Genomic DNA, 27,701 nt, shown 5'->3' with positions numbered 1-27,701 from the left:
ACCCCTGACCTTCGCTCCTATGTTCCTGATTACATCATTGCCCTTCACTTTATTAATGGCAATGCGGGGCACATACTCTACTCCCATGCCGAAAAGACGGCAGATACTTGCAGCTGTTAGAAGTCTGGGAGCTGCACATATATACTGCTTTCCTGTCACATATCAATAAATGTTGGGCAAGTGCCTCAAAGAATGATTCAACTTATCAACTCCTTGATCTCTTTCCAAGTCCTTCCACGATGGTGCATATAAACTTCGGCTGTTCAATAGCAGTCTTCACGCTCGTCTCAACAGCCACAGCAGACTGTACCCGAGCCTCCCTCCTTGCAGCTTCCGAGAACTATCTCACGGCTCAAGGCACCGGAGATCTCCAGCCTCTCTTTGCATCAGACTTTACATATCTAGAGAACAATAAAACGAAGGACTTTAATTCTAGCGTTCTGTCCTCTCCTTTGAATATAACACACAACCACACCCTCCTCGACACAATCGCCTGCGCAACATACACCGAACTAGTCATCACCGACCCAAAGAAACAATATCTGATCGGGACACAAATACACTATATCAATACCTCCGGCACAAGCCTACAGATATCCATGATCGACGCCATAGTCTCCACAACAGGCGACTGGCAATTCAACGCAACAAAGTCCCTCTCCTACATCGAATCCGAAGATTGGTCACCACTCCCCACATCCTCACAATCCACACGTACCTATCTCCTCTCCACAGCCGACGCATATCTCGATCTCTGGGGCGCCAACAACGCTTCCGCACACGTGCCATGGGGCACGCCATGTGATCGCATGGAAGGCAGTGCTTATACGGGGAAAGGGACGCCGACGGATAGCTGTAATGTGGGGATCCCGACTACGATCCAGTTGCCAAATGTGGCGAGGCGGTATGTGGTTGATGAGGGTATGGGGTGTGTGAGTGTGTTGTGTGTGTTTCAGTGTATGAGGAATGCGCCGGATAGTCATGAGTTCCGGGTTGTGGATGGGAGGTTGAGGTATGTGCATACGATGACGGTCATGCGGTCTAATGCTTGAGTGTGGGAGGGTGGCTAGGTGCTATGTCAGCTAGGAAGGAGGTCTCGTCTGTTTTCCTTCAGTTGGATATTGAAGAATGTTTTTGCTCTTGTCAATCTCCCATGAGTTCTAGACAACTGTAGTAATGTTCCTTATGTCTCAACTTTACAATGTTGGTCACAAGGTCGGATAATAGAGCTCTTATTGGTGTTGTAGATCTGTCAAAAGTTGAGGAATGGTGATGCGTTTCCATTCCTCAGTCTTCGTCAACATGGGGAGGAGGCTTGGCGGAGCCTCATAAAGTCTCGCTATGGCGCATGCCAGGAACTTCTTCTTGCATCATTCTCGTACGATCAAAATGCATATCCTCAATGTAGTCTTCATTGCGGCTTTGCTAGCAGTGTCAATTGACGCAGAAACTCCAGGCGTCTGTGCAAACCTTTGGGTCACGATCTGGGAAACGCCCGGAGCTGAACCCCCTGGAATATGGATTTCATCTTCGTGGGTTTTCTTCCATGTATTCTATTCTTCGAAGCTAATATCTTGACAGAGATACATACTCCATAGTAGTACCATACCAGACAGGTGGTGGTGTACCTCAAGCACCTGGCGGCACCCCTCCCGACAGCGGCACATTGACCCCAGCCATCCCACCACCAGCAAACCCCACGAATCCACCGCCAATGATGTCTTTACCAGTACCAGAAATAACACTCAACCCAACCGTCCCAGCAATAATATACCCAACCCATCCGCCCTCACCACCAGGATTCGGAACATTGTGCAGTGTGAACAGAGTCTGTGGACCAGAACTCTGCTGCAGCCAATACGGCTACTGCGGTTCGACTGCAGACTTCTGTAGCACAGGTTGCCAAGTCGGAGCTGGTTACTGTTGGCCAGAGACCGGACCTCCTCCCACACAAAACGGATATTGCGGCGCTCTTCACAACGGGACAACGTGTGTGGGCTGGCCAACTGGACAATGCTGCAGTCAATATGGCTCTTGCGGCAACACTACTGACTACTGTGGAGGTGGCTGTCAGTCTGAGTTTGGTATCTGTGATATCGTTTCTTCGTCTCCGGCGCCAGGACCGAATGTCACTCCATCGCCGCCACCTCCTGCTACGCCATTATTGACGTTGGCATCAGTTCCAACTTCTTACCCATAGCTTATGGCCAGCAGATTAAAAGTGCTCGGTGTTATAGTGGGGCGTAGTGATAAGGGTTTAAGACGAGCTATGGACTAATGTATCACGTTCCGTTCGGGACATAGGCAATTGACACAGAGTGCATAGTTCTTGGTATTCTTTTTCGTTGCAGTGATGCAAGTGACTATGATACATACGTCAAACTTACAGATCCAGCAGCTTGATTAATCTTCCACAAGGAGTGGTTTTGACCAGGAAGATGCATTGAAAAGTTTTACCTCTCACACAGCAGACCATGGACTCTACCATGGTAAAATTGCTGGGATGGTACAAGAAATTGAAAAAGTGACATGCAGTGATACGCACCGAGATCTGATCTGATATTGTCTCATCTGCAATTGGGGGCGTCTTGAGAATGCAGCTGGAGTTCTTGGGAAAGATTCGCCGCTGCAAGGGGTATGGCAGCCGAAAGAGAAGCAGAAAGCACAGACATTAAGATGCCATACCTACCATGGAGTAACAGGGACAGCAGAGGCGCTAGAGGTCGGGTAGATGATCTAGAAGGCTGAGTGATTCAGTTTGAACCTTCATCGAGACCCGATATCCTGTCAGAACCTGACCTGTTCAGCTCTGCCTTCAACCACGAAGGGTATCTTGTAGCCTTGACTCTCGGCGGTCGCGATGCAGTCTCTTCTGCAGAAGCGGCTAGAACTGTCAGCAAAGTAATTTCAAATAGAGACAGCAGACACATACTTTTGGACTTTCTAGGTTTTCTTGGCACAACAATCGATCGTTGCAGACTACAACTGTTTCCAGCATTGTTGTACCGACAATTAGTACAGGCGCCCTCGAACTCATTAGGCATGACGATACACTTCTGGAAAGGGTCATTAGGCCCAAGTCTGGCACAGTTCATGCATACTTTCTTGGCTTCTTCGCCACGAGTATATGCCAATGCTGCTTCCAACTTGCTACTGCGGTTGCCGTTTCTAAACACCAATTCCGTGTTGGCACAGAGTTCCAAGTCACGGACTTCCTGCTTTTCCGAACTTCGTCTTGCGACTAGACTGCAATTGCGAGGCAATTTTGCAAGAGATGGGTATGAAAGGGAGGTGACAACTCTGTCAAGAGTCCCTGGGGCAACACGCTCGCGCCCTGATGCGATCGCGAGCTCCACTCTGGTTCTGTGCAAAACAGTCTCGAGATGGGACGCGAACATTCTGACGGATTGACCTGGACCTGGGAAGTGTGGCTCCCCAGGGCAATCCATACAATTGATCTGTGGCAACACCATGAATTTCCGGTGGTCTAGATTTGATTAGCCTCGACACTCTCGGATGTCCTTCGACTTACCAGAGAAAGATTTTCCAGCAGGCAGGGGGGCATCGCATGGAACTTCAGTGATCTTATCGACAATTGTATTTTTCATCTCCACCTGAAACCGGTCATTGGGATGTGAGTTTGCTAGAGCCTGTAACCCAAGAATGAGCCAACGTGGAAATTGGTCAGCAGTTTGAGGATCATGACGTGCAGCTTCTGGAACAGATGCGCCACTTCTCAAAGATTCATTGGTTGCCGGTTCAACTGGTGAGACAAACGCTGGTCGGATACCTAGCTGATTATTAGCAGAGACTGTAGATAAACTTGCTGGAAGCTTGTCCAGGCGTTGTTGTTTGGGTCTTTGGCCATTGGTGGGACTGGCTAGGCTGACGATATTAACTTCAAAGGACGGAGAAGATAGTGGTTGGCCGATTGAGCCCACGAATGGTGAGGCAAAAGAAGGTGATGTTGTTGATCCGGCCAGAATGCTGTGGGAAAAAGGTTCTGGTGAGATAGGTTTGAGATCAAGAGCAAGTCGGAAGTCTTCATCGCCCAAGATAATGCGTAAAGCCGAGCTGGAAATCTCTTGGACCTTCTGTTGCGCGAGTGACCAAGCTTCCATTTTTCCGAAGTCTCTGTCGATCTTCTCGCCGATCTTCTGGATATGGATTGTGTGCGAGATCGCAGATGTGTCGGTGCTGATCTTGATGGAGCCATTCTGCTCGTCTGTTGAGAGAACACTTATGAGGTGTTTTCGATCTCCTACATGTCCACTGAATCGGTGTGTTTCTGCCTCACGGTCGACCAGAAATCTGTCCAGCGCTCTGCAGTGAGAGCAGCCACAACCACGAATCAGCCGAGTCCAATTTGCTTGGACTTCTGTAGGCATAATCGGAACGCAGATTCGGGTGTGGGAGTTTAAGATGGTGCGGTACAATCTCTGAAGGCTGGCGTGTGTCCTTACTGTTTAGTCTTCGATCGTGATTGACAGGGCAGCCAGAAATGGCATGTAGAAGTCAAAAAGAGAAGAACTAGATGCACGTCCGCTAAGACTTGATTCAGCATGATGACCATCCCAGCTCTGTAGAGCAATAATATAGCATAGGTGATATTTCCGAGTCTTTCACTCATTTTTGACGAGCTGTAAGATAGATGACCTTGAAGCTGAACAGAAGGCGAGATATCAAGGTTCGAGGCTGTCAAAGTCAGTATGGATGAGATAGCATCGCGACATTCATCAAGGGCAGAGGTCTCTCTGAAGAAGGCTACCACCAGTGGTACATTCCTAGCATGCCTTAGGATCAGGGGGATCAACCTGGTGTGTGTCAGAATTGAGAGAGGCACGATAGCCTAGGTCTGATAGAGAAACATACATTGGACTTAAGATATCCTTGTGACCCTGCCACAATGTAGCCATCTTCCCTAACAGCGTGCCTTCTTCTGCAGTATGAGAAGCTAATAGCGTAACAGCCGCCTTTAATTGAGCGGAGGCCCAGTCATGATCTCGGATTCGTTGGTATATGAGAAACATCCTCTCGTGCCGCAAATCAAATGTCCTTGAGTCGTGGACACAGGATTCGAGCCTAATGTCAAGAAGTGAGTGATGAGCAATCTTGTAAGCACTAGTGTCTTACCTAGCATAGAACCAGTCCTTACCAAGGCGCGACATCTCGGTCTCTATAAGTCGGAAGTACTTATCCTTAGAGAAGAGAAGGGGTAAAGCAGACTCAAATAAATGGACGTCACGGTACTTGATAATTGCCTTGAGCGCTCCAATGACCGTCTGGTCTTCGAATTTGTTGCTTTGCGACTCCCACGTAGAGCTTGATACGGCGATCGAGCATAAATCTTTGATATCCAGCCTTGCATCTTCATCCATGTATTGAGCGTCGTGAAGGACATACGCTTGAAGAAGTTTGGTAATATCATCTTGTCGTTCAACTGCGCATGCTCCTAATAGCAAGGACATCCGCGATGATCGTGGTACAATGACCACAGCCTAATATGGTTATCATTGATTGGACAATCGGGAAAATCCAATAACTGACCTGACGCCGGAGCCAATGTATCAGCTGGCCATTATACTTGTCGTATGCTTCATTCTTCCGCTGACGGCTTTCCCAACAAGAATTGTTTACAAGAACTTGTCTTTCCTCGATCAACAGCTCCAGATCACTGGAAAATTCTCTTCCGTCGAGGTCCGCGACATGTTGTAGTTTGCATGAAGTTTCGTCCACTGCATCCATCAGGTGGTAACCTCCGATGGTAGTTTCTGAGTTGGTTGATCCACTTAGCTTCCTCTCAATAGTTGCCAGGAAGAGGCAGAAACCGGTAGCCTGGCAAGCATCCTCGAGTTGAGAGACGACATATTGGTCTCGACCTACGAGTTTTTGCCGGGCTAAGATTAGTTCATCGTAGGTGGAGTCAAGGCTATATGCCAGGAATTTGCGCTTGCGCTCCACTAAGTGACGTTCCCAGCTTGTCAAGACAAAATAAAGACGGGAAACTCCTCCGCATACTGGAGCGGCAGGGTAATTCTGAACGCTGCTTCTTTGTTCAAAGCCGAAGGTGTACCTCAGAAGGAGCCTGTAACCTGAGGTCAACTTGATATCTGTAGGCTTTGCATCAAAATAAGTAGCGAAACAGCTGCAATCGTACTTGGCCACCTCACTTGTTAAGAAGTTTTCTTTTTGCCATAGCTGACAACAAACTCTCCTCCAGCATGTTTGGACGGCAATACGACATCAAGAAACCCAAACGCTGTCGACCGGGGAGTAGGACGATGAAGTTGGCTTAGATCACTCCCGGCTGCTTGTAAAATAAGAGAAGACGGTGTGAGTATAGGGATCGTATCCCGAATACCAAGTTGGGTATACATAGTAGTAGCGATAGCTGCCAATATCTTCGTCCAAGATGGATTGCCAGTCTTCCATTCGGTGGCTGCAAGCTGCCATATTGGCGGGGGGGATAGGTTACGTGGGAGGAGTTCGGGCTCCGGATTTCGAAGGTCAATCCCAGTACAAGCAGTCTTGATCCTTTGGACTTCAGTCGGGCCTAGTGGAAAGCGAACGTCGCCATATCCATCTAAATAGAGACCTGGGTTGGGCGGATCTCTCCAAGGTCGACCATAGGCAAAGGATCCGGAGGTTCCCACCCGATTGAGGCATTTCTCCAGCGCTTTCTTTATCACGTCGATCTCAATGAGGTTCCCTTCCTCGACCTTGTGCTCACTGGTATCTTCCATTCCTTCTTCGCTGGCATTCTTGTACGTGCCAAGTGCCGTCTGCGGGTTGTCGACCGATGGAGCTGGTCTACTATTCCTCGCGTTCTCACTATCAGATCTGGAATCTTCAATGACGAATACTTCGGGGTTCGACATCTTGGAGACACTGCCTCGGTTGTTAGCAATTTTGAGAAGATGCCATTAGTCTGCCCAGTGGAATGCTTCAGGTCCCACTGGTATAAAGCTGAGTCCGGAGCTTGCGCCTCTGAAGCTGAGAACTTGGTGTCACGACAAGGCGCGCCACCAGCGCGGATCAGAGTTGTGCAATCAATGTAAAAACAATGAAAACAAAAGGACTTACATAGCAGTAACGTAGAAGAAGGTCCCATTTTCGATGTGATATCGGGAAGACAAGATCACGGAGACGCGTCGAATACGCGGTTGGGATTATGCCGAAGCAGTGCGAATCGCCATTAGCGCCAAGTCACGGGATCTCCAAGCAGCTCTTAATATCTCCATCCAAATAGTACCTACCTATGTATCTCAAAGTTTTCATATAATTAATATTTACACTAGCACTTCAGTAAAATTACCGTTTTTGAGAATTTGTTGGTAGAGTAATTAAGCAAGTCAAAGACTAACGATTTCGGGCTAGAGTTGCAACCATATCTAGGCCCATGCGGCACGGCTCGAGCTCGTGGGGGTACAATAAACCCATCTGTCTGTAAACCTAGGGTGTGAGGGTCAATCGGATTATCCAGAAGTAACTATCGATAATCTGGTTGGGCGCCACATGAGTGGCAAAGTTACAGAGGGCTGTAGGAACCAATCCGGTGGAACATCTTATATCACATGCAAGGATTAAACATTATCAACAAGACACGCGTTCAGCGTGCAGCGGGATGTTACATTTTGCGGGGTTTCTTAGAGCTCTAGACGAGTACCGCTTTTACACTAGTTGTGGTAAGCCTCACTATTATGCATAAAGCCGGATTGAGGTAATCACCAAGCGGCACGGCTCCATTTGTAAGAATAAATGAAGCCATGGCTTTCAGATAGTCAATGAGATCACTCAAAGATAAGGTATCCAATGCTTAAACAGCCACAATTTCTTCAGCGCCGCAACATTCTAACAAGACCATAGGATAGGCAGCCTTGGTCGAGACACAGACTTGCCGACTTGATATGCTAAGCCACAATAGCCAGCAGAGCTGTTGAAGACAATGTCCCTTCTATGGTCTTTTTTCCAGAACGGTTGCGAGCCATTCTGCTTGCATTTTCATCAAAGATGGGAAGTCTTCCCCACTAAGAACGTTCAAATGGCCTTTTCCTTGCGCAATGTGTAGCTTTTTGGGCTCCGAGAAAGTCTCAAAGAGAGCGAGTTGGTCTTCGGGAGGCGAGACCTTGTCAAGTTCCGGTACCACAAACATCACCGGAGTCGGTGATACATACTGCATCAGCCCCGAAGGCTGCCACATCACCATCTTGAAATAGGATTGGATAGTAGTGCGGTTCTCGAACGATGGCACCCACTCCATCGCGCTCGTGATGTGATCGAAGACCTCTTCGTCCATTCCCATCCCAAATCCGGCAGGATTCTCGCCCTTATCGTTCAACATTGGGAGGTAGAATGGGCTGTTTCCTTTTTTCTGAGACGCCCTATCCTGCATGGCTTTTGCAAGGACTTTCAACAACCTTTCCTTGCTATAACCAAAAGACAAGAGTGGACAAACAGCAATGATGAATTTGGCTCTCTTGTCCAGGGCTGCGGCACAGAGACTGACTGCTGCTGAAAATGACATTCCCCAGAAGCCAATGGCCTTTGAGTCCACAATCGTCAACGTGCTCAAGAAGTTGTGCGCGTCCGAGTAGTCCTCGACTTGTTTCATGGGGTCGATCTCATTGCGAGGAATGCCATCACTGGCCCCAGTGCTCCGAGGGTCGAAGATAAGGGCGGTTACACCGAGCAGCTGGAATTGCTCGGCAACTTGAGGGACGAACATCTCCTTCACGCAGTTAAACTAGTTCTGATTAGCCTGATAACAAACAAGTATGTGAGGATATGGACAGTTAGCCATGAGCCCCGAAACTACATTCATGAGCGGTCGCAGTGCTGCGTTCCATGATATTGTGAAAAGAGACTCACTCCAGGCGTGATAACGACAGCGGGTCCTTTCTTGTTGGCTGGATAGAGCCAGCCTCTTAGCGTGAGGCCATCAAGAGTCACAAATTCAATGTCCTCATGGGCTGCCATGTTTCGTTGGAGATATGACAATAGCTGGTATATTGTGCAAGATATGGGCTCGAAAAAGGGAAAATGTTCGGGACTCGTACACCGTCAATGGATATTTATACTGGAGAAATTCATTCATAGCTAAGGGACTTATTGAACGCCCGATAAGCATGAGTCTTTGGAGGGTGCACGGCAAGTCTGTCAGTCACAGACCAATCATAGAGCATTGTCCACAATGGGCTCAATGCATCAGATAGAACAATTGGTCCCTGTCAGTGATCACAGGATTGATGTCCCCAGACAGCTCGCGGCACATGCGTACATACTAGTGGAATGTAAAAGGTGATTTATCGAACCGAGAAGGTACATTTACCTTGTTGGAGCAGCACTATATAACAAGCATTTACTCAGGACTCCTATCACAAATATTCGCACTAGACTTCATTCTACATACACTTCTGAGCTTGATCATCGATGTAGAAAGCACACAACATGTCGAACATTCCAAGAAGCCCGTACTTACAGGAGGCTATCGCCGTTATTGGAATGGCTTGTCGCCTTCCCGGTGATTGCAACTCACCAAATGAATTGTGGGACTTTCTCGATCAAGGCAGAATAGCAAAGAATGAAGCACCCGAGACAAGATTCAACTTGAACAATCATCATGACGGATCAAAAAAACCAAAAACCATGAGATCGCCGGGAGGCATGTTCCTTGAGAATGTTGATCCACAAGACTTCGATGCTCAATTCTTCGGGATCCGACGTGACGATGCCATCGCCATGGACCCTAATCAGCGACAACTCTTGGAAGTCGTGTATGAATGCCTGGAGAATGCAGGTATCAGTCTTAAATCCTTGGATGGAAAAGCGGTCGGTTGCTTCGTAGCGTCTTACGCCGTCGGTATGCTGTAAAAGCTTTCGTAGGTGCTCGAGCTGACGGACTATCAGACTACTCGGATATACATGCAAGGGATCCCGAGGACAGAGTCCCTTCCGTCATAGTTGGTACCGGTCGTGCAATTTTGAGCAACAGAATCAGTCATTTTCTGAATATCAGAGGACCTAGGTACAACTTGCACCAGCTATACTCCCAATAGAATGCTGACCACGAGGCATCTAGTCTGACAGTTGACACGGCATGTTCTGGTAGCCTGGTATCTCTAGACATAGCTTGCCGCTATCTAACCACTGGTGAGATCAACGGAGCTATTGTGGCGGCCAGCAATTTGTATTTGAGTCCTGAGCATAACATGGATGAAGGGACTATGATTGCTGTTGGTTCTCCGTCAGGGCGTTGCCATTCATTCGACGCGAAAGCCGATGGCTACATTAAGTCGGAGGCTATTCAGGCTGTAATGCTGAAGCGACTAAGTGATGCAATTCGGGATGGAGATCCTATCAGAGCCATTATTCGTGGTTCAGCAACAAATAGTGATGGCAGAACCCCAGGAATCGCAAGTCCCAGCGCCGAGGCTCAAGCAGCAGCTATTCGAGCAGCATATTCAAATGCAGGTATATCTGATATTGGTGCCACGGCCTATGTCGAATGTCATGGTACTGGCACACCTGCAGGTGATCCTATCGAAGTTTCGGCTCTCGCATCTGTATTCGCGCATTCGAAGACATCGGAGAATCCCTTGGTAATTGGATCAGTAGGTGCTCCAGAAACAGTGAATGACGCGCAAAGCAGTTCATACTGACTATATATCCAACGGCAGATCAAGAGCAATATAGGCCATTCAGAACCAGCAGCCGGGCTATCAGGTTTGCTGAAGGGTATACTCTGTCTCGAAAAGGGGCTTATTCCTCGCAATCCGACCTTTTTGACCCCAAATCCAAAGAGTAGGTCGGACACTCAACATATCACATTGTTCCATTCACTGCTGATATGTCGTTGCAGTTGACTTCGCGACTTCGAGGATGGTTGTGCCAACAAAAACAATGAAATGGCCTCGACGAGTATTGAAACGCGTCTCGATTAACGCTTTTGGGTATGGTGGCAGCAATGCTCACGTAATAATTGACCACTTCGAAACGTCCTCTGAGAAGCCCTCGAGAATTCATGTCTCGTCCTTCACAGCAGACTTTGACGACCTCTTCAATGACCAAGACGGTACTCGGCCTTTCACATTGGTCTTCTCTGCTAACGATGAGGCCTCACTCCGGTCGTATTGCAAGGCCATATGCAAACACTTGATCAACCCTAATGTCGCAATTAAATTGCCAGACTTATCCTATACACTCTCAGAACGAAGGAGCCGGCTCTTTCACAGAGCCTACGTGGTCGCTGATGAGACCACTCTTGATGAAGGAGCGTTCGTGTTTGGTAAGAAGAACGCGTCCGCTCCTAGGATTGGCTTTGTGTTCTCGGGACAGGGTGCACAGTGGCCTCAAATGGGAAAGGCTCTTATCGAGACGTTCCCCGTTGTAAAAGCTGTAATTTTGCATCTCGATGAGGTGCTGCAAGGACTCATGAACCCTCCTTCATGGTCTCTTCTCCGTGAGCTACAATCACATTCCTGTTCCTCCTCGTCCTCGCTAACAGTTTACAGACGAGCTTGTTGAGCCACGATCTGCAGAGCATATGAGGAAGCCTGAGTTCTCTCAGCCACTGGCCACAGCTCTTCAGTTGGCTCTTGTTGCCTTGCTGAAGGGCTGGGGTGTGTGCCCCATGGCTGTCGTTGGCCACTCTTCGGGTGAAATCGCGGGAGCTTATGCTAGTGGTTTCTTGGAAGTTGAGGACGCTATCAAAATTGCATACCTCCGAGGTCAAGCCTGCGTCACCGATCAAGAGAAGCCCTCTCTTGGTATGCTTGCCGTCGGTCTAGGGCAAGTTCAAGTTCAGGAGTATATCCGCGAGTTTGCAGACTTTGTGCAAATTGGTTGCTTGAACAGCCCCAATAGTGTCACTCTGTCTGGAGCTCGCTTGGCGCTAGAGGACGTGAGAGACTTGCTGGTAGCAGATGGCCACTTTGTAAGAATGCTTCAGGTTGACTTTGCATACCATTCGGCCTTCATGGCCGATGCCGCTGTCACTTATGAGGCAATGCTTCTTCAACACTGCGGAAAGGCACATCCGACAATGAACGATGTTGTCTTCTTCTCCTCGATCACAGGCAAGCAGCTTGATCGACCATGCGATGCTGAGTACTGGAAGACTAATATGACTTCTCCGGTCCGTTTCGACGATGCCGTTCGCGAGATGCTGTTGGGACATGAAAGTGCAGACTTTTTGATTGAGATCGGCCCAAGTGGTGCCCTAGCCGGCCCAATCAAGCAGATTCTTAAAAGCCTAACCAATTCTGGGTCTGATATTACATACCTTTCATCGTTAAGTCGCGGGAAAGATGCCACCAAACCTCTATTCGATCTGGCTGGAAAACTATTTATCATGGGAGGCAACGTTTTTCTCTCAGAGGTCAATAAGGACCAGACAAGTGAGGCTGGCCCGTCGATCATTGTTGACCTGCCCAACTACGCCTGGAACCACGCAACAAAGTATTGGTATGAAAATGATGCAAGCAAGGACTGGCGCTTCCGAAAATTTCCACATCACGATCTGCTTGGCTCCAAGATTCTAGGAACCTCGTGGAATGCACCCTCGTGGAAGAAGACCTTACGTGTGGAGGACTTGCATTGGCTGAAAGATCATCGTATGGGTCAAGATATCGTGTTCCCCGCAGCAGCATTTATTGCCATGGGAGTCGAAGCTCTTTTCCAGACTACTCAAGCTCTCAATTTTGTTGCGCGAACCGAGCTCGAAGAGAAGTATCACTACAGGCTTCGTAACATTACATTTTCCAAAGCGCTGGTTCTTTCAGAAAACAGTAGCGGGCAGAAAATAATGACCACTCTGTCAGTTAGCCAAGATTCATGGCATGAGTTCAGAGTATCCTCTTTAGTAGGCGACATTTGGACTGAACATAACTGTGGGCTCATCTGTCTGGAACAGAATTCAAAGCAAGGTAGACATCAGTGGAAGCAGCGATTTTGCTACAATGCTGACTGCTCATCAGTTGCGCCAGAATCTGCCCTCATGCCCTTCGAACATGCAGTCCCAGGACATACATGGTACAAAGCAATGCACGAGGTTGGATACAACTTTTTACCTCTCTTTCAAAAAGTCCTGGAGATCGAAGTTCTCTCTGGTGAGCGAAAGAGTCGATCCAGAGTTTCTCTATCAGAGCCGGTGGAAGAATACCAGCAGTCTTACTATCCAATGCACCCCGTTTGTATTGACGGCTGTCTCCAAACACTTGTCACATCTTTATGGAAGGGAAACAGAACAAGTGTCAACTATGTCTTGATTCCTTCCATTATTGACAACATCATCATCAGGCCACTTGAAGTTCGTCCTGTGGTAGGCATTTCTGTGACTTCGGCAGCATACGCGGGCGTGGGACGGAAAGACGATACTAAGAACTTTCGTTCGGACGCCTCTGTGTATGATGAAGTTAGCGGGGGGTTATTGTTTGCGGTATCTGGAGTTCGCTACCACAGACTCGATGTCTTGGAGCAGCAGAATGCTGCCCAAACGTATGGCGAACTCGTCTGGCAACCTGATGTGGCATTTCTCACAGAAGAAAGCTTCTCAAAAGTTCTCAATGAAGAAGCAGCTTGTGCCGCGCAAGAGGAAGCCCTCTCGCACCATGTTGAGCGCTTATTGGACATGATTGTGCACAAATCTCCTAACTTAAAGGTCATCGAGTTCAGTTTGTATCCTAACGATGTGGCAAGCACCTGGTTCGATGGGCCATCTACACGAGAATTTAGCCGATTTGAGTTCGCTACATTCGACGCGACAAGTTTGATGACGTTGCAAGAGACATATGGTGTCAAAGCAAACACAAGTTTTAGTCTACTCGATCTGACCAAGCCGATGCTCAACGGCGGGCCAGGCACAGCTTCTCAAGATCTATGCATTGTCAAGATGGTACGTCCCTGTGCTCGAAAATATGCTTGAGTATTTCGTTAAGGCTAATGAATGGCTTCAGCCTCTGATGTCTCAATCCGCCTCAGTGCCCTTATTCCAAAATATTTCAGGTCTGCTTCGTGACGGTGGATATGTACTGTGTATGTGCGGTGACGAATCCTCAAGTATATCCTCTCGTGCTGGATTTTCTGTGTCATTTACTGACAAGTCTGTAGCCTCGAGTTCGGACTTTGAGGGTGCGGTGATTGTCAAAGACAAGGTGAGCTAATCCTACCTTCTTGTAAAGCGATGTGTCCATGGACGAAGTTAAAATAGACAGATCCTTCAATTCGGATGCGATGTCGACATTAGCAACACCCTACAAGCAAACGGCTTCCAGAGCAAAATCAGCATGCAATTCGATGGTAGATCTCTTCACTTGGCACAGGTGCAATCGACCACTGCTGTTAAGGTTGCCGCTGATCGAGAATTACATATAATTCACCTAACACATGTAACAGAGACCCAGTCAATAGTGAGTACAGTACTAATACAGCTCGGATGGCAAATAAGAGAATACTCCGTCAACTTGCTCCCAAAGATAGAGCTAGATCCCAAGAGCAACGTTCTTGTCTTAGACGAATTGTCAGCTTCTGTGCTCACCAATGTTTCTGGTGAACAGTGGGAGGCAATCAAAGGCCTTGTATCCAAAGAGGGTCGCATCCTCTGGGTCACGGCCGGGTCACAGTTTGAGGTCGCCAAACCTGACAGAGCCCTGGTTTACGGCTTGGCAAGAGTAATCCGAGCCGAAGAGCCCATGGTCAGTTTCGTGACTCTGGACGTTGAATCTTCCTCAAGTTCTGAGACAACCTCTGCCATCCATAATGTCCTCAAGTACATGCAGGAACCAGGATCTGGTCTACCGATGGACATGGAATTTGTTGAGAGGCGTGGAATAATGCACGTCAGCAGAGTTCGACCTTATGAGAAAGCAAATCAAGCCGAGATGGATGATAAATATGGAGCGGATTTTCAGACTAAAAACTTCCATGAATCTGACACCTGCATCAGGCTCATATGCGAGAGTATTGGGAGACTTGATTCACTTTGCTATGTGGAAGTATCATGCGAAGAGCTTCCACTCGGAGACAACTTCCTTGAGGTAGAGATATATGCAGCCGGTTTGAATTTCAAGGTAAGACTTCGAAGGAGATATTGATGACTTCCTACTCATATTTTCCCAGGATGTTGCGGTGCCAATGGGCATTGTGCCTGGCAACGATCACCTCCTTGGACTCGAAGGAGCAGGAATTATTAGGCGGATCGGACGGCTGATAGATCATCTGCATGTCAATCAGCGCGTCCTGGTGTACATGAACAATGGAGGTGCTTTCGCAAACAGAGTTCAAGTTGCAGCACAACTCGTCCACCCTTTACCCAATTCGATGTCCTTTGAGGTAGCGAATTTCGCCTCCTGTTTCTCTATCCACTTCTAATCGGTTTCTAGCAAGCAGCTACCATGCCGAGTGTGTATCTCGTATCGATTTATAGTTTGCTGCACCTTGCAAGCATGCAAAAGAATCATGTGAGTTCGTTTCCTTTCCTCGGAAGACTTGAAATTGACGTCAAGCTCAGCGTGTCCTTATACATTCTGCCTCTGGAGGAGTAGGTATAGCTGCCATTCAGCTATGTCAATATCGAGGTGCTCAGGTAGGCGTTCAGACTCCAGTTTTCTGTCCCCATCTCACGCATTGTTCAGGTGTTTGCTACTGTTGGCACGCCAGAAAAACGGCAATTCCTCATCGACACATTTGGCATTCCGCCTGAGCATATCTTCTCGTCGCGATCAACTGTATTCGCAACTGAGCTCATGGCTGCCACCCAAGGCCAAGGAGTTAATATTATTCTGAATTCACTCACCGGTGAACTGCTTGATGAATCATGGCGTTGTGTTGCTGATGGTGGCCATATGATTGAGATCGGGAAAAAAGATATTCTTGCTCGAAATAGTCTTTCATTGGAGCCGTTCAACCGCAATGCGTCTTTCCATGGCGTCGATATGTCACATGAACAGAACTCCGACGAGCTCATTGCTAAGTACGATCTTGAATCTACTAAGAATTCTAGGACTTTCTTGCTGACTGAGGCAGGTTGTTGTCCGAATTGATGCAATTGGTTAAGGATGGGCACGTGAAGCCCATCGCGCCTATGAGTATCTTCCCCTTCGAGGACATTGTCTCTGCTATCCGTTTTCTTCGTGCTGGTACACACCTTGGAAAAGTGGTGATATCGAATGGTGCAGGCAATAGTTTCGAAGTACCGGTAAGTTAAATTGACTTAGCACCACCGCAAGTGATCCTGACTCCAATAGGTCCGCCCCGCAGCTCGATCGCTCTGTCTTGACCCTTCAGCATCATATCTTATAGTCGGGGGTCTCAAAGGCCTCTGCGGCAGCCTCGCAGTGTATCTCGCGAGCCTCGGTGCCAAACATCTTTCCATCATTTGTCGTAGTGGCTACTCTGACCCTCAATCCCAAGCTGTTCTAGCGAACATCGCGTCTAACCGTTGTGATATCGAGCTTTTCATTGGCGATGTTGCTGTTTTGGAAGATGTACAACGAGTATTTGACGACTCCACGGTCCCTATCAAAGGAGTGATCCATGGAGCTATGGTTCTTAGGGTATGTCTCTTTTGACCAACCGATTGTTGACCTCAAACTGATTGAACAACAGGACAGAGTGTATTCTGCAATGACCAGTGCGGATTTCCACACCTCTCTACCATGCAAAGTCCTCGGAACACAGAACCTACACACAGCGTCCCTCACACAGTCCCAACCTCTCGAGTTTTTCACTCTATTGTCGTCCATCTCTGGGGTTATTGGGCAAAAGGGTCAAGCAAACTATGCTGCTGCAAATGTGTTCCTCGATTCCTTCGCGTCTCATCGTCACTCGCTTGGCCTCCCTGCCTGTTCAATCGATCTCGGCGTTATAGAAGACGTAGGATATGTTGCTGCCAACACTTCTTTGCAACAGAAACTTGACGGTGATGTCTGGATCTCCATCACGGAGCGGCGGTTGCAACTCATTGTTCGAGAATCGATTCTGCAACAGGAAACTACCTCAAAGTCCACCCCCAAGAATCAGGTATCACAATTGATAACTGGAATCGCGATGCCTCAATCTGCATCGTCGGCTCTGCTCAAAGATCCACGTTTCTTACCTCTTTGCTTCGGAAATTCTAGCAATTCTGCCAGTACATCCGCTTCCTCGTCACCAGAAGGCAAAGCTCTCCGAGCTTTTCATCTTCTGCTGTCATCTTCGCAAACAGCATTGACTCCAGACTCGAGCTTGTCTGATCCCGCGTTGTCCACAATGCTCGTCTCAATCATCTGCCAACAGTTCACCACCTTCCTGCGCCTCGACTCGCCGATTGAGCCCGCGAAGTCACTTTCTAGCTACGGTCTCGATTCCTTGGCTGTGGTTGAATTCAGGAACTGGACTAGGAGAGAAATTGGAGCGGAGCTCACAACTCTGGAGATTCTGAACGCCACGTCTATATTCTCGCTGTGCGAAAAGATATTGGCTGTCCTGTTGATTACGAAAGAGAGGAAGGATCTGGAATGATAGAGTCTGACGTTTGATACCCGAATTTCTGATTAATGCCTTTTGAAATTCGAAGGACTACTCCCAATGCTCGCTACAGGGAGATTGGCGCAAAGGATGTATGCTACGAAAACATTCAAGCAGAGGATAATACACCTGGTCTAACCATCACATTGTATCTTGGTAATTTACTAGGTTTCCCTTTTTTCCTTTTGTTTTCTTTTTTGTGGAAGCGCTGAGTCGTAGTGGATTCAAATTTGCTGCATTAACTTTTTTCAACAAGCAGTTGCGAAATGAGTGAGTTGACCAGTGTCCGTGGGTTTTTTAACACCGAGCTTTAATTGTCCCAAGACTCGCACAAGTTCTGGGAGTTACATTGACTCAAATCCCGGAGACTCGATTTGAGTATGAGATTCAAGGACAGGCACTAAAATGGGAGTTGATTTGGCTGGTGAAGCGATCCACGTGACTCTCAAATAGTGAGATGTCGCTTTGGGGGCTTCACAGGGCCGAGAAATGATTGAATAATCTAGGATGAGATGGGACTGGGAGCGGATGAGTGTTGCGGGCCTGAGAGTAGTGAATATCGTTCATTTTTTATATTATCTTGGGATTGAATACAGTAAATTTTGAAAGGAAGTACGTGAAACATAGGATGGACATGAGATACTGCAAAATAGGAGCAAATGTTATGTCCTTTCAAAATCTCAAAGGTTGCATCCTCAAACGTAGAACTTGAACGTTCACAAGCTTGATTGTCGAGTTCATCTAGCTCCTCATCTCAACACCTCCATCAGTAACAAGCTGTACCCCTCAATGATCTACGTATCATTCACACAAGTACCAAACTTCACTTCTACTCAACGAGCACCAAACCTCCCATGTATCACAAACTCCCAAGAAATTCACCCAAACAGTGCCAACAACACAAGCAAATCAAATTCTATAAAAACACCCAAAACCACCAAAGCTTGACCTCCACAACCACGACCCGGTCCGCTGAGCACCAGGCAAGCGCGTGCTTTTGTTGAGCAGAAGGAGATGTGCCCATCTCATTCTGCCGTATACCTAGCTAAGAAAGACATCAAGCGATGAGCCAGTTGACCAAGATGCAAAAGAAACTCGCAGCGTGAGAATTTGACCAAGAAAGGGTTCTTGACAACGACAAAACACTTGACAACAAATCTTTCAAACTAGGTTGAGGACCCCATATTTCGAATTCCATCAACAGACTTACAAGATGTGATCAGATAAAGCTCAAACAAACACCAGGGCCTGCTCATCAAGGGACTCTGCTAACGATGTTGGCGATTCTTAATCAAGTCTCACAGTGATGAGGGAGAGAGTGTTTATGTTTATATACTCGCGAGACCTCCCTTCGGTAGACTTATTAATCTATTTCGCCGCTCAGAAGAATAGTGAATTTAGCAAAGGAGAGGTTGGTCTGTCGTAAGGTGAATAGTTTGTAGCTGAGTTGAATTGATGTCTGCTCCGGTGGAGAACTAGAATAGAAATTCTGCTTAGGATAGATAGCGCCAGAGATAGAGGGACAGACATAATTGTCAGTGGTAAAAATTCTCTTATTAGAAAGGTTTCTTAATGAGATGATCATTTATGCACTTGCAAAGTACAGAGGAAGAGAATTTTGGTACCGCGCAAAGAATTGTTGCAAACTAGATCAGGTATTTCCAACATCAATTTCAAAATGCAGGAGTGATCTTTACTCGGAATAGATTTTTGAAGGATCGCAGGATCAGGAAATGTAGAAGGCTTGATTGGGGCTTGAAGGGAATCCAACAAATGTGAACCTCGCCCAGCTCCGGTCTCTCGCGATGACGGCGGCTTTTCAGCTCACACAAAACATGTTTGAGGCAAACCTGCCTTTGTTTCGGTCGAAAAATTCAGATGCAATCATGCCGTGGAAGAGACGATAGACAAAGATACTCGAAGAATAATGTCATTTAAAGGTTGATATCAGAATAAATGGCGGCCGACACAGGACTAAATATCTGCCGGTGCCTCCCAAGCTGAACATTCACTGCAAGCCATCTGAAATCGGGACTCGCATCTGTCCGTTTTAAGGAGCTTCACCTGCATACTGTCTCACGTTGTGTAACCCAATGAAATGCCATGCAAAGGTCAACCGACATCGTGGCGATGCGCACCGCTGTTCGTTTCTTGGTACGACATGACACCCACTGCGACAAAATATCCACTGGTGTTCCATATCTCGTTCAGCACTTCAGCCATTCACCTTCCCTTGCAACCTTACAAAACAGTCTACCCGCAAGCGCGACTCCATAATTATCCGGTGGGGTAAGGATAGGTAGGTGATCGTCGTTGCTGTGTCTTCGATGATTCCTTCATCTTGTCTCAGCTTTCAAGTTCACTCCCAAACCTTTCCTTCTTTTCGCGTCTTCTCCTCACTCTCTGGCGCACATCCACAATGGTCAATCTCATCCTTCTGACGGTCTGCGGTGCGGCTCTTTGGGCCATCGCGACTTTGATTCGCGATCTTCGAATTAATATCGAGAAGGCGAAGAAGACGGGTTTACCATATATGCTCGGACGTAAGTACTCCGTCCTCGAGTCGCAGATGGCAATTCAGCTACTTACGAACAACCAGCATTCATTCCAATCGGATACTTCTTCCTGTTCGTCGCAGAAATCTTGGGCCCAATTGGTCGCGCAATTCCAATCGTCAATCGCTGGGGGTATCTCTAGTACGTCTCACTTCTCTCTTCTCGATGTCGCAACTCGAGTTCAGTCACTGATTATGTAGTCTCATTGATCGCCAAGTCTCCTGGTCGCATCCTCGAGAAGCAGAAAACAAATGGGGCGACACTTTCCTCATCGTAACGCCAGGCATGATCTACCTCAAGACCTCGAACGCCGAACTCATTACCCAATTCACTGCTCGCAAAACCGATTTCTTGAAACCGGACGGATACAAGATCGTGGATCTGTTTGGCAGGAGCATTCTGACACAAGAAGGGCAAGAATGGAAGAGACATCGAAAAATCGTGGGGCCGAGCTTCAGTGAGAAGAGTAACAGGATGGTGTTTGAAGAGAGCTTGAGGCAGACGGAGGGTATGATGGGGTTATGGGCTTCGCAACAGAAAGCGTCGAAAGGAGAGCTGAAGGTTGGGAATACGGCTGTGGACGCTGCAACATTGAGTCTACATGTCATATGCGCCGCTGGATTTGGAGTACCGCAATTATGGCCACAAGAAGGAGAGGAGAAGCTGCTTGGGAATGGCGTACCAGGCTTCAGCGAGCACGAGGCGAAGGGATCACATACTTTGACATTCAAGGATAGCATAAATCAGCTGTTGAAGAAGCTGATGTGGTATGTGCTAATACCACCGAGCTTGCTAAGTATGTTCTTAATCGCTGTCAGAAAGAAAGGACTACTAATTGAAGGCAGAGATATCCCCATTCAAGGTTCACCAAACAGCATATACCGCATATTCAGAATGCATGGCATATTTTCATGAACTGTTGGATATCAAGAAGAAGCAGATGTACCTTGGAGAAAGCGACAAAGGAACGATGGACTTATTAGGTATATATGACTTCTTGAAATCTCGGTCCAATAAACTGATATCTTCCAGGCCCAATGATTAAAGCAAACGAAGAATCCACTACCTCAAGCACGTCCAAGACGCAACAAGCACCAACTCTATCCACAGCAGAAATCTTAGGAAATTGCTTCATCTTCCTATTCGCCGGCCACGAAACAACGGCCAATAATATCCACTATACGGTCCTGGAGCTAGCATTGAATCCGAAGATACAACGACATCTGCAAGAAGATATCGACAATATAATTGGGCCCGAGAAACCTATCTCAGAATGGTCGTATTACGAAGACATGCCAAGATTATACAATTCAATGGTAGGAGCCACGATGTCGGAAGCTCTGCGTATAGTCCCCGCCATCTGCAACGTACCGAAAATTACGACAGGCGATCAAACAGTAACACTCGATGGTCGACAATTTGTTATCCCAAATGAGACATTCGTGCATCTAAACGTAGTTGGTATCAATCTAAATCCAAGATACTGGGGAGAGGACAGTTCGGTATTTCGACCAGAACGATGGCTTCCTAAATCTGACGCGAATGGACACGCCGAAAATGGCGCCGTAAAGGAGAATGGCAATGGTCATATAGAGGAGAAAGTTGAAGCAGATGGCTTGGAAACTACATCCTTCGCAACATCGACATCTACATCTCTCATCACTCCCGTTAAAGGCTCCTTCCTCTCATTCTCCGATGGTCAGCGAGCTTGTCCTGGCCGGAGATTCGCTCAAGTTGAGTCTACAGCTGTTCTCTCGGCTATATTCCAAAAGCACAGCGTCGAGCTCGATGTCTCTGATTTCGCATCAGATGAGGAGGTTGAGCGGATGGGGAAGGAAGAGAGGAGAAGTGTGTATGAGAAGGCGAGAATCAGAGCAGAAGAGATGATTGCAAGGAGTGAGCAGATGATCACGTTGCAATTGAGGGCTGGGGACGAGGTTCCTGTGGTCTTTAGACGGAGGGGTGAAGAGAGGTTCTTGGGGCTGTATGAATGAGATCCTGGGATAGGATCGGGCTGGAGTTAAGAGTTGCATAGCAGATTTGTACAATAGGAGACTACATAGCGTTGACTATACATACGTTTTTCGAATTGTTTGATGTGGCCTAGCATGGTAGATTTAGGTGGAAGAGAAGTGACAATTAGAGAAGTGCTTGTCTTACCCCTTCTTAACAGATTTACGTTGAGTCTCGACTTCATAGCGACAAGTATCAATAGACTTGAGTGTGCCTGGTCGAGGTGGTTTGCTCTAGAAGCGACCCCCAATGAGACCGACATACACGCAAATGAGATGTCTGACAATCAGGTACTTAACGAATTGAATCAACACGTGAAAGTATAGCTGCACCTCAAATGCACACATTCCCTGCTTATCTCTCCCACTCTTTCCATTGGCAGTCCCGGGAATTCCGTCAGCCAAAACCCAGCCAACTCTGCTGTGCTGTGCCTGCATCACACCAAAGCATGTTTGGCGGAAGCATAACACGGCTCTTTGATAGTGTACCTGGCCCTGATTCGATTCTGATCGAGATCCTGATGTCGCAAGTTTTGAGACGTGGTGACACGACATTCGCAAAATCAGGGCTGAGCTGAATGATCTGCACGTCAAGAATATCTGCACCCGATCTGAGATCTGTGTCACCTCATGCTGACCGAATGTTCTGTTCCGTTTCTGAAGACGAGAAAAGGTTTAAAGTTGGCGATGTCTCCCGAACACACACAAACCCCTGCTCCCTGTCGTTGATCTGCGCGTCATCGTTCCGCGAACGCCAAGGCCACCTCCCCCAGGTTTCAATTTCCTCTCCGCTCGAGAACCTCGGCCTTTCGTCGTCAACAACATCATGACAGAGGATTCTCCTCCTCCTCCTCCTCCAGGGAGGACGTTCTCTCCGCCAAAAGGCCCTCCGAGGAGGTCTTTGACGGTCGATGAATCGGCACAATACAGACATCGGCCTCCAAACAACCGCTTCTCGACATCTCAAGATGCGCCGGCACAAGGCATACGACGGAGGAGTTCCAATTTTTCGGATTACTCGCTGAGAGAAGCGAGGAAATCGTTTCAATCGTCGACGGATAATCTGCTGCTCCCAAAGCCAAGTGCTACGGGCTTAGAGCCAAAACATGAGTCCTCAAATTGGGATTCGGCGCCACTGGCGTTCGCGCTCTTGCCTGCGTTGGGAGGAATGGTTTTTACGAATGGGAGCTCGGTGATCACGGATGTCATGCTGTTAGGACTTGCTGCTATCTTCTTAAATTGGTCGGTAAGATTACCATGGTAAGCTGATGGCTCTTCTCTTTGCAGAATGCCGCTGATGATGGAAAGGGATTGGTATCATTCTGCACAGGAGATTCGAAAGAAGGAAGAATATAATGGGGATACATTGATCAGCGAAGAGAGCGAGGGTGATGATGCTCTGAGTTTCTCGCAGGCGACCCTAGAAGAAGTTCCAGAAGACGAGCAGGCAGAGCCAGCACCGAAACCAGTACGAAGACTCCCTGCTCACGAAGCAGCTACAAATGAGTTATACACACACGAGATGCTAGCATTGCTCTCCTGTTTCCTGTTCCCGTTACTTGGAGCATACCTCCTTCACACTATACGATCACAACTCAGTCGGCCCTCTGAAGGTCTCGTCTCAGATTACAATCTCACCATCTTCCTCCTCGCATCCGAACTTCGACCCATGGCCCACTTAGTGAAGCTCATTCAAGCACGAACCCTCCACCTCCAACGAATAGTAAACACCAATCCCTACGATACCGTATCCGGCCAATCCACCTCCCCAGACGTCAAAGACCTCACCCGCCGCCTCGAAGATCTCGAAGCTCGAAACTCGATAGCTGCGACTCCTTCAACATTAGAACCAACACTTAACGGCAAACAATCTGCCATAATAACAACAGAAGTACGACGGGGCCTCCAACCAGAGCTCGATGCGTTGAATAGAGCAGTCAGGAGATACGAAAAGAGAGCTACTTTACAAGCCTTCCAGACCGATTCTCGACTCCACGAACTAGAAGCTCGACTCAACGACGCTATCTCGCTAGCCGCCGCAGCAGCCAACACTGCGCAACACAAGAGGGGCTTTACGGGAGTGCTGATCGAGTGGGCCGCTACGGCTGTTGTATTACCAGTCCAAGCTGCCGGCTGGCTGATCGGACTTCCATTCCGGATCACAGCGTCGATCTTCAATTACGGAAAAGCCAAGGTGAAAGGGAAACAAGCGGAGAAAGATAAAGGGAGGAAGGTCATTAATGGGAATGGGAGGGCGAGTTCCAAAAGTAGGGTGCAAGTGAGGAGTGGGAAGAGAATCGCGACTTGAGTATTTGAATTTCGATTGGGAGGGTGGGAAATGGTATACCCTGGGACCAAAATAAGCGGGGAGTATGGGTTTGAGGAATTTTTCCTTCTGTTTGAGTATGTATCTATGAATGTTGAATGATCTTCTTGATTGCGAGTTTGATAGTTGACCGTGGGTTGTGAAGAATGCTCTTAGTGGAGAATCCAGAATTCTTGCGATATGAGTGTAGAAATTGAGTACTTTGCAAGCGCATAGTATGATGTCATTGAGAAAGCTTTTGATTTAGATGATGTTTAGTCCAACAGCAATGTTTGTCTTGAGGGAGACCGCGGAGAATGTCTGTTCTGAGAAGAAAGTCTCTCCCTCAGACCACGTCTATTCCAAGTGGATTGTTCAGCCCAGGTATCATGACTGAGCCCCGCCAGTGCATAGATGCAGACAAGTCTCGATTCAAGTTTCATCTGATTTCATACTAAACTCCGTTTTCTTACAAAGAATCCCTTTTCTTTTACAGCTCGCGCTTCGAATGCACTACTTCTCGAATATCAGGCCACCCCTTTGCTATGTTCAATATGATCATGCAATTTACCCACGAGAGGTCGAGTATATAAACACCTCTCAACTATTGAGTGAGCTCAGGGAATATTATACCCATCCAACCCCACCGATACTCACATCTACTCATTCCCACCCCCTCTCCTCCATCTACCTAGTCAACGGAACCGGACACCCCAAATTCGTAAAAGTCTCTCCCCCGACCTCCACCAACACAAACTCCAACGCCTCGACCAGCGGCGTAATTACACTATTCAAACTGCTCGGTATGGGCCCCGAAATCAGCTGGTACAAGAAACACGCATAATCGGCCGGCGTCGCAGCAGTCAGATTCCCGCCCTCGATATACGGCGGGAAATCCAGGCCCACGAACGCCCCGTCGACGTTCCCGCCGATGCCGACCGGGTGCGCGCCGTACATGGCGGAGATTTGGCCGACGACGTCGAGGAGCGTGAAGGGGGAGATGCGGTTCGTCCAGTTGGCGGGGATGCGTTCCGGGACGTGCGTCCAGGTTCCGTTGGGCTGTTGTTCGGCGCCGAAACTGGAGGGGTGTTAGTGAGAGTAGGAGAGAGGGGAGGGAAGGGAGGGGACGAACAATGAAGCTGTGTTTTCGAGGGTGGGGACGTAATTATCGGCGCCGGAGGGCATGAGTTCGTATACGAATGCAGCGGCACCATATTGGAAGAGGCCGAGGGGTCCAAAGAACCTATGCCAGCCATGTAAGTAAGTAATCATCCCCCCCAACCCAACACAATGTATAAGGGAAGACAGTGTTAGTTTCCTCACATCTCAGGATTCTCCTCCCGACTCTGCACATAGCGCTGATACCGATACGTCCCCAACCCCTCCAAATCAAACGTCCCCCCCGTAACCTCAGCCATCATCCCAAACAGCGTCCCATTAAAATCAAAATCATCCCCATTCGCCAAGAAAAAGTCGTCCCGCGTCAACGACACGTCGCCCTCGAACTTATTATGCCCATCGAGCCCCGGCTCGCTGCCACTGATGGACAGCGGGCTCGCGGTCCGCGTCGTGGCGTCGCAGCCTATGGACACTTTTTTGGTGATGATGTCGCCGTCCGCCACGATGATGCTGATTAGCGCGAGGAATTGAGCTAGGTCGTAGCCCATGTTGTACACGTTTTGGACGGCGTCCGTGAGCTCGCTGTAGGTTGTTATGCCGTCGCGGGAGAGGAAGCCGTCTTTTGGGGGGTGGTGGTTAGCTTGTCATAATAAGGCATTCTTAGGGGAAAGGAAAGAAAGAAAGATGTTACAGTTTGCGGCGGCGTTCAGGCCGGGACAGGGACCGCGGATGTCTTGGTCGGTGGGGGCGATGAATTGGTGGTCTGGGTCGCCCGGGGCGGGGACGAGGTATCCGCCTATTCCTTTGCCTGCGGAGCCGTTTATGGCGGAGTTGTAGGGGCTGGTGTTGTATTGTTTAGTATGTGTACAAGCAAGAGAGGAGAGGGTTGGCTTACTATTCATCGCTGACGGGGATGGCGTCTTGGTGGTTTGGGTTGAATGGGCAGGTTGCGGCGCTTCCTGGTCCGCTGCCGCTCTGTTGAGTTGTTAGTTATGGTTAGATGGGGAAATGGTTGGGGGAAGGATGATGTGGAGTAGGATACGTACCTGCTGTCGGAGGAGGAGGTGAGTGTTTTGAATGCCAGGTTGCTTTGCTATGAAGGGGAATGCGGTTGCAAGGCCGGCTAAGCAGACAACAGCTGGTAAGTATCTCATTTTGTTGATTGCCAGATATGAACGAGATAACTGCTGCAATAGATAGACGATGACTTTCAGGTTGACAGTGAAGCAGCCAGCAGGAATTATCAGATCTTGAAGCTGGAGATACCATTCATATAATCAGCCACAACCCCGGCCACAAGCGTTGATCATCATATATTTCCTAGTAGTCTTGATTTAGGGCTAAAACATCACAGGTCCAGAAATCCGACAGAACAAGAATGAAAAGCCGAAGCCACTAAACTTTATTTCTAGTCAGGACGCCTAGGTTCGTTGACCAGCACGAGGCACGTTTCTATATCCCGAGGACGACATATGAAAAATTCTACCATCTGCAAGGGAACTTGCAAGGGTGTCATCATACCTGATCTGGGATGATCGCCTGAGGAGACGCTTTCGATTGGTTCGCAAATTGACTGACGATAACTTCTGCACTCAGGAAGAGGCACCGAAAGTCCACGCGAGAGAAGCAAGGTACCTTGCATCAAGGTTCGTACCGAGGATGGGGCACATGGCATAGCATGTGAACGTGAATATGAACATCTTTCCACTCTCGACTGGAGGCTTCTCCGCTCTACTCAGCTTGCACATCAGCTCAGAACAGGGTATGCAGAATCAGCAGCAGACTATCGATACGCAAGAAGCAATTGATTGCCACACATACGCACATGGCAATATATTGAGAATAGCAACTTTACTGCAGATCTTTCGAATGCAACGGTAGATGGCCTTCCTCTTTGGAATTGGAGGAAGATGATTCGTCAACTTCGGATGAAGATCGCCAAACTGCCGAAGCGAGGCTTAGCGAGAATGAGGGGGGAATGCCGCTAGTGGAATGCACCCCAGTTCAAAAGACCCGCTCGAAATAGCTTGGGTTAAGCTTATTGTAAAGCTCCGAGGCATGAAACGTTGATCGTGCGTTATGAGGGTTCTTCAATGTCCCCGCATTGTATACGCTAAGATCAAAATGCAGATGTGTAGGTCGTAGGCACTTTCGGATGCGGGGTATTGCATTCGGAGAACTCCTCCAACACACCTTGGTATGTGATGA

General features: G+C 48.1%; 9 protein-coding genes across 9 annotated transcripts; 5 read left to right on the top strand and 4 right to left on the bottom strand.

Moving 5' to 3' along the window:
• The first annotated feature begins 2 nt into the window (after positions 1 to 2).
• On the top strand, positions 3 to 1,130 carry LY89DRAFT_687763 (uncharacterized protein). The gene has a single exon (XM_018215571.1). The coding sequence runs from the start codon at positions 240 to 242 to the stop codon at positions 1,050 to 1,052; it is 813 nt and encodes a 270-aa protein (XP_018067158.1). The 5' UTR covers positions 3 to 239; the 3' UTR covers positions 1,053 to 1,130.
• A 259-nt stretch (positions 1,131 to 1,389) lies between these two features.
• On the top strand, positions 1,390 to 2,201 carry LY89DRAFT_785380 (uncharacterized protein; the record flags this gene model as incomplete). Its single annotated transcript, XM_018222889.1, has 2 exons — positions 1,390 to 1,532; positions 1,582 to 2,201. The coding sequence occupies 2 exons, from the start codon at positions 1,390 to 1,392 to the stop codon at positions 2,198 to 2,200; spliced, it is 762 nt and encodes a 253-aa protein (XP_018067157.1).
• Positions 2,202 to 2,476: 275 nt separating this feature from the next.
• LY89DRAFT_194462 (uncharacterized protein) lies at positions 2,477 to 4,727 on the bottom strand. Its single transcript, XM_018205727.1, has 3 exons — positions 3,533 to 4,727; positions 2,933 to 3,487; positions 2,477 to 2,884 (listed from the first exon to the last, which is right to left on the bottom strand). Exons 1-3 carry the CDS (start codon positions 4,386 to 4,388, stop codon positions 2,754 to 2,756), a joined length of 1,542 nt encoding a protein of 513 aa, XP_018067156.1. The 5' UTR covers positions 4,389 to 4,727; the 3' UTR covers positions 2,477 to 2,753.
• Positions 4,627 to 6,878, bottom strand: LY89DRAFT_737710 (uncharacterized protein; the record flags this gene model as incomplete). The annotated part of the gene is made up of 6 exons (XM_018220288.1): positions 4,627 to 4,695; positions 4,781 to 4,814; positions 4,873 to 5,082; positions 5,134 to 5,498; positions 5,548 to 6,085; positions 6,211 to 6,878. The coding sequence occupies 6 exons, from the start codon at positions 6,876 to 6,878 to the stop codon at positions 4,627 to 4,629; spliced, it is 1,884 nt and encodes a 627-aa protein (XP_018067155.1).
• An 842-nt stretch (positions 6,879 to 7,720) lies between these two features.
• On the bottom strand, positions 7,721 to 8,857 carry LY89DRAFT_194452 (alpha/beta-hydrolase). The gene has a single exon (XM_018205726.1). It carries the CDS (start codon positions 8,723 to 8,725, stop codon positions 7,955 to 7,957), a length of 771 nt encoding a protein of 256 aa, XP_018067154.1. The 5' UTR covers positions 8,726 to 8,857; the 3' UTR covers positions 7,721 to 7,954.
• Positions 8,858 to 9,447: 590 nt separating this feature from the next.
• Positions 9,448 to 17,496, top strand: LY89DRAFT_737708 (putative polyketide synthase; the record flags this gene model as incomplete). The annotated part of the gene is made up of 17 exons (XM_018220287.1): positions 9,448 to 9,859; positions 9,907 to 10,024; positions 10,079 to 10,610; positions 10,677 to 10,800; positions 10,859 to 11,458; positions 11,511 to 12,923; positions 12,975 to 13,891; positions 13,953 to 14,055; positions 14,107 to 14,150; positions 14,211 to 15,065; positions 15,115 to 15,327; positions 15,378 to 15,455; positions 15,506 to 15,580; positions 15,630 to 15,967; positions 16,021 to 16,192; positions 16,242 to 16,550; positions 16,603 to 17,496. The coding sequence occupies 17 exons, from the start codon at positions 9,448 to 9,450 to the stop codon at positions 17,494 to 17,496; spliced, it is 7,197 nt and encodes a 2,398-aa protein (XP_018067153.1).
• Positions 17,497 to 19,669: 2,173 nt separating this feature from the next.
• Positions 19,670 to 22,137, top strand: LY89DRAFT_709372 (cytochrome P450 monooxygenase-like protein). Its single transcript, XM_018217751.1, has 5 exons — positions 19,670 to 20,045; positions 20,102 to 20,198; positions 20,258 to 20,853; positions 20,903 to 21,040; positions 21,090 to 22,137. Exons 1-5 carry the CDS (start codon positions 19,922 to 19,924, stop codon positions 22,049 to 22,051), a joined length of 1,917 nt encoding a protein of 638 aa, XP_018067152.1. The 5' UTR covers positions 19,670 to 19,921; the 3' UTR covers positions 22,052 to 22,137.
• Positions 22,138 to 22,714: 577 nt separating this feature from the next.
• On the top strand, positions 22,715 to 24,504 carry LY89DRAFT_785374 (uncharacterized protein). The gene is made up of 2 exons (XM_018222888.1): positions 22,715 to 23,329; positions 23,378 to 24,504. Exons 1-2 carry the CDS (start codon positions 22,896 to 22,898, stop codon positions 24,375 to 24,377), a joined length of 1,434 nt encoding a protein of 477 aa, XP_018067151.1. The 5' UTR covers positions 22,715 to 22,895; the 3' UTR covers positions 24,378 to 24,504.
• A 251-nt stretch (positions 24,505 to 24,755) lies between these two features.
• On the bottom strand, positions 24,756 to 26,647 carry LY89DRAFT_785373 (Cloroperoxidase; the record flags this gene model as incomplete). The annotated part of the gene is made up of 6 exons (XM_018222887.1): positions 24,756 to 25,452; positions 25,507 to 25,617; positions 25,698 to 26,112; positions 26,185 to 26,333; positions 26,389 to 26,468; positions 26,540 to 26,647. The coding sequence occupies 6 exons, from the start codon at positions 26,645 to 26,647 to the stop codon at positions 25,062 to 25,064; spliced, it is 1,254 nt and encodes a 417-aa protein (XP_018067150.1). The 3' UTR covers positions 24,756 to 25,061.
• Positions 26,648 to 27,701: the final 1,054 nt, after the last annotated feature.

The sequence above is a fragment of the Mollisia scopiformis genome (assembly GCF_001500285.1).
Source record: "Mollisia scopiformis unplaced genomic scaffold LY89scaffold_20, whole genome shotgun sequence".
NCBI lineage: Eukaryota > Fungi > Ascomycota > Leotiomycetes > Helotiales > Mollisiaceae > Mollisia > Mollisia scopiformis.
The sequence above is the reverse complement of the archived record's forward strand: the minus strand, read 5'-3'. Positions and strand labels throughout refer to the sequence as shown.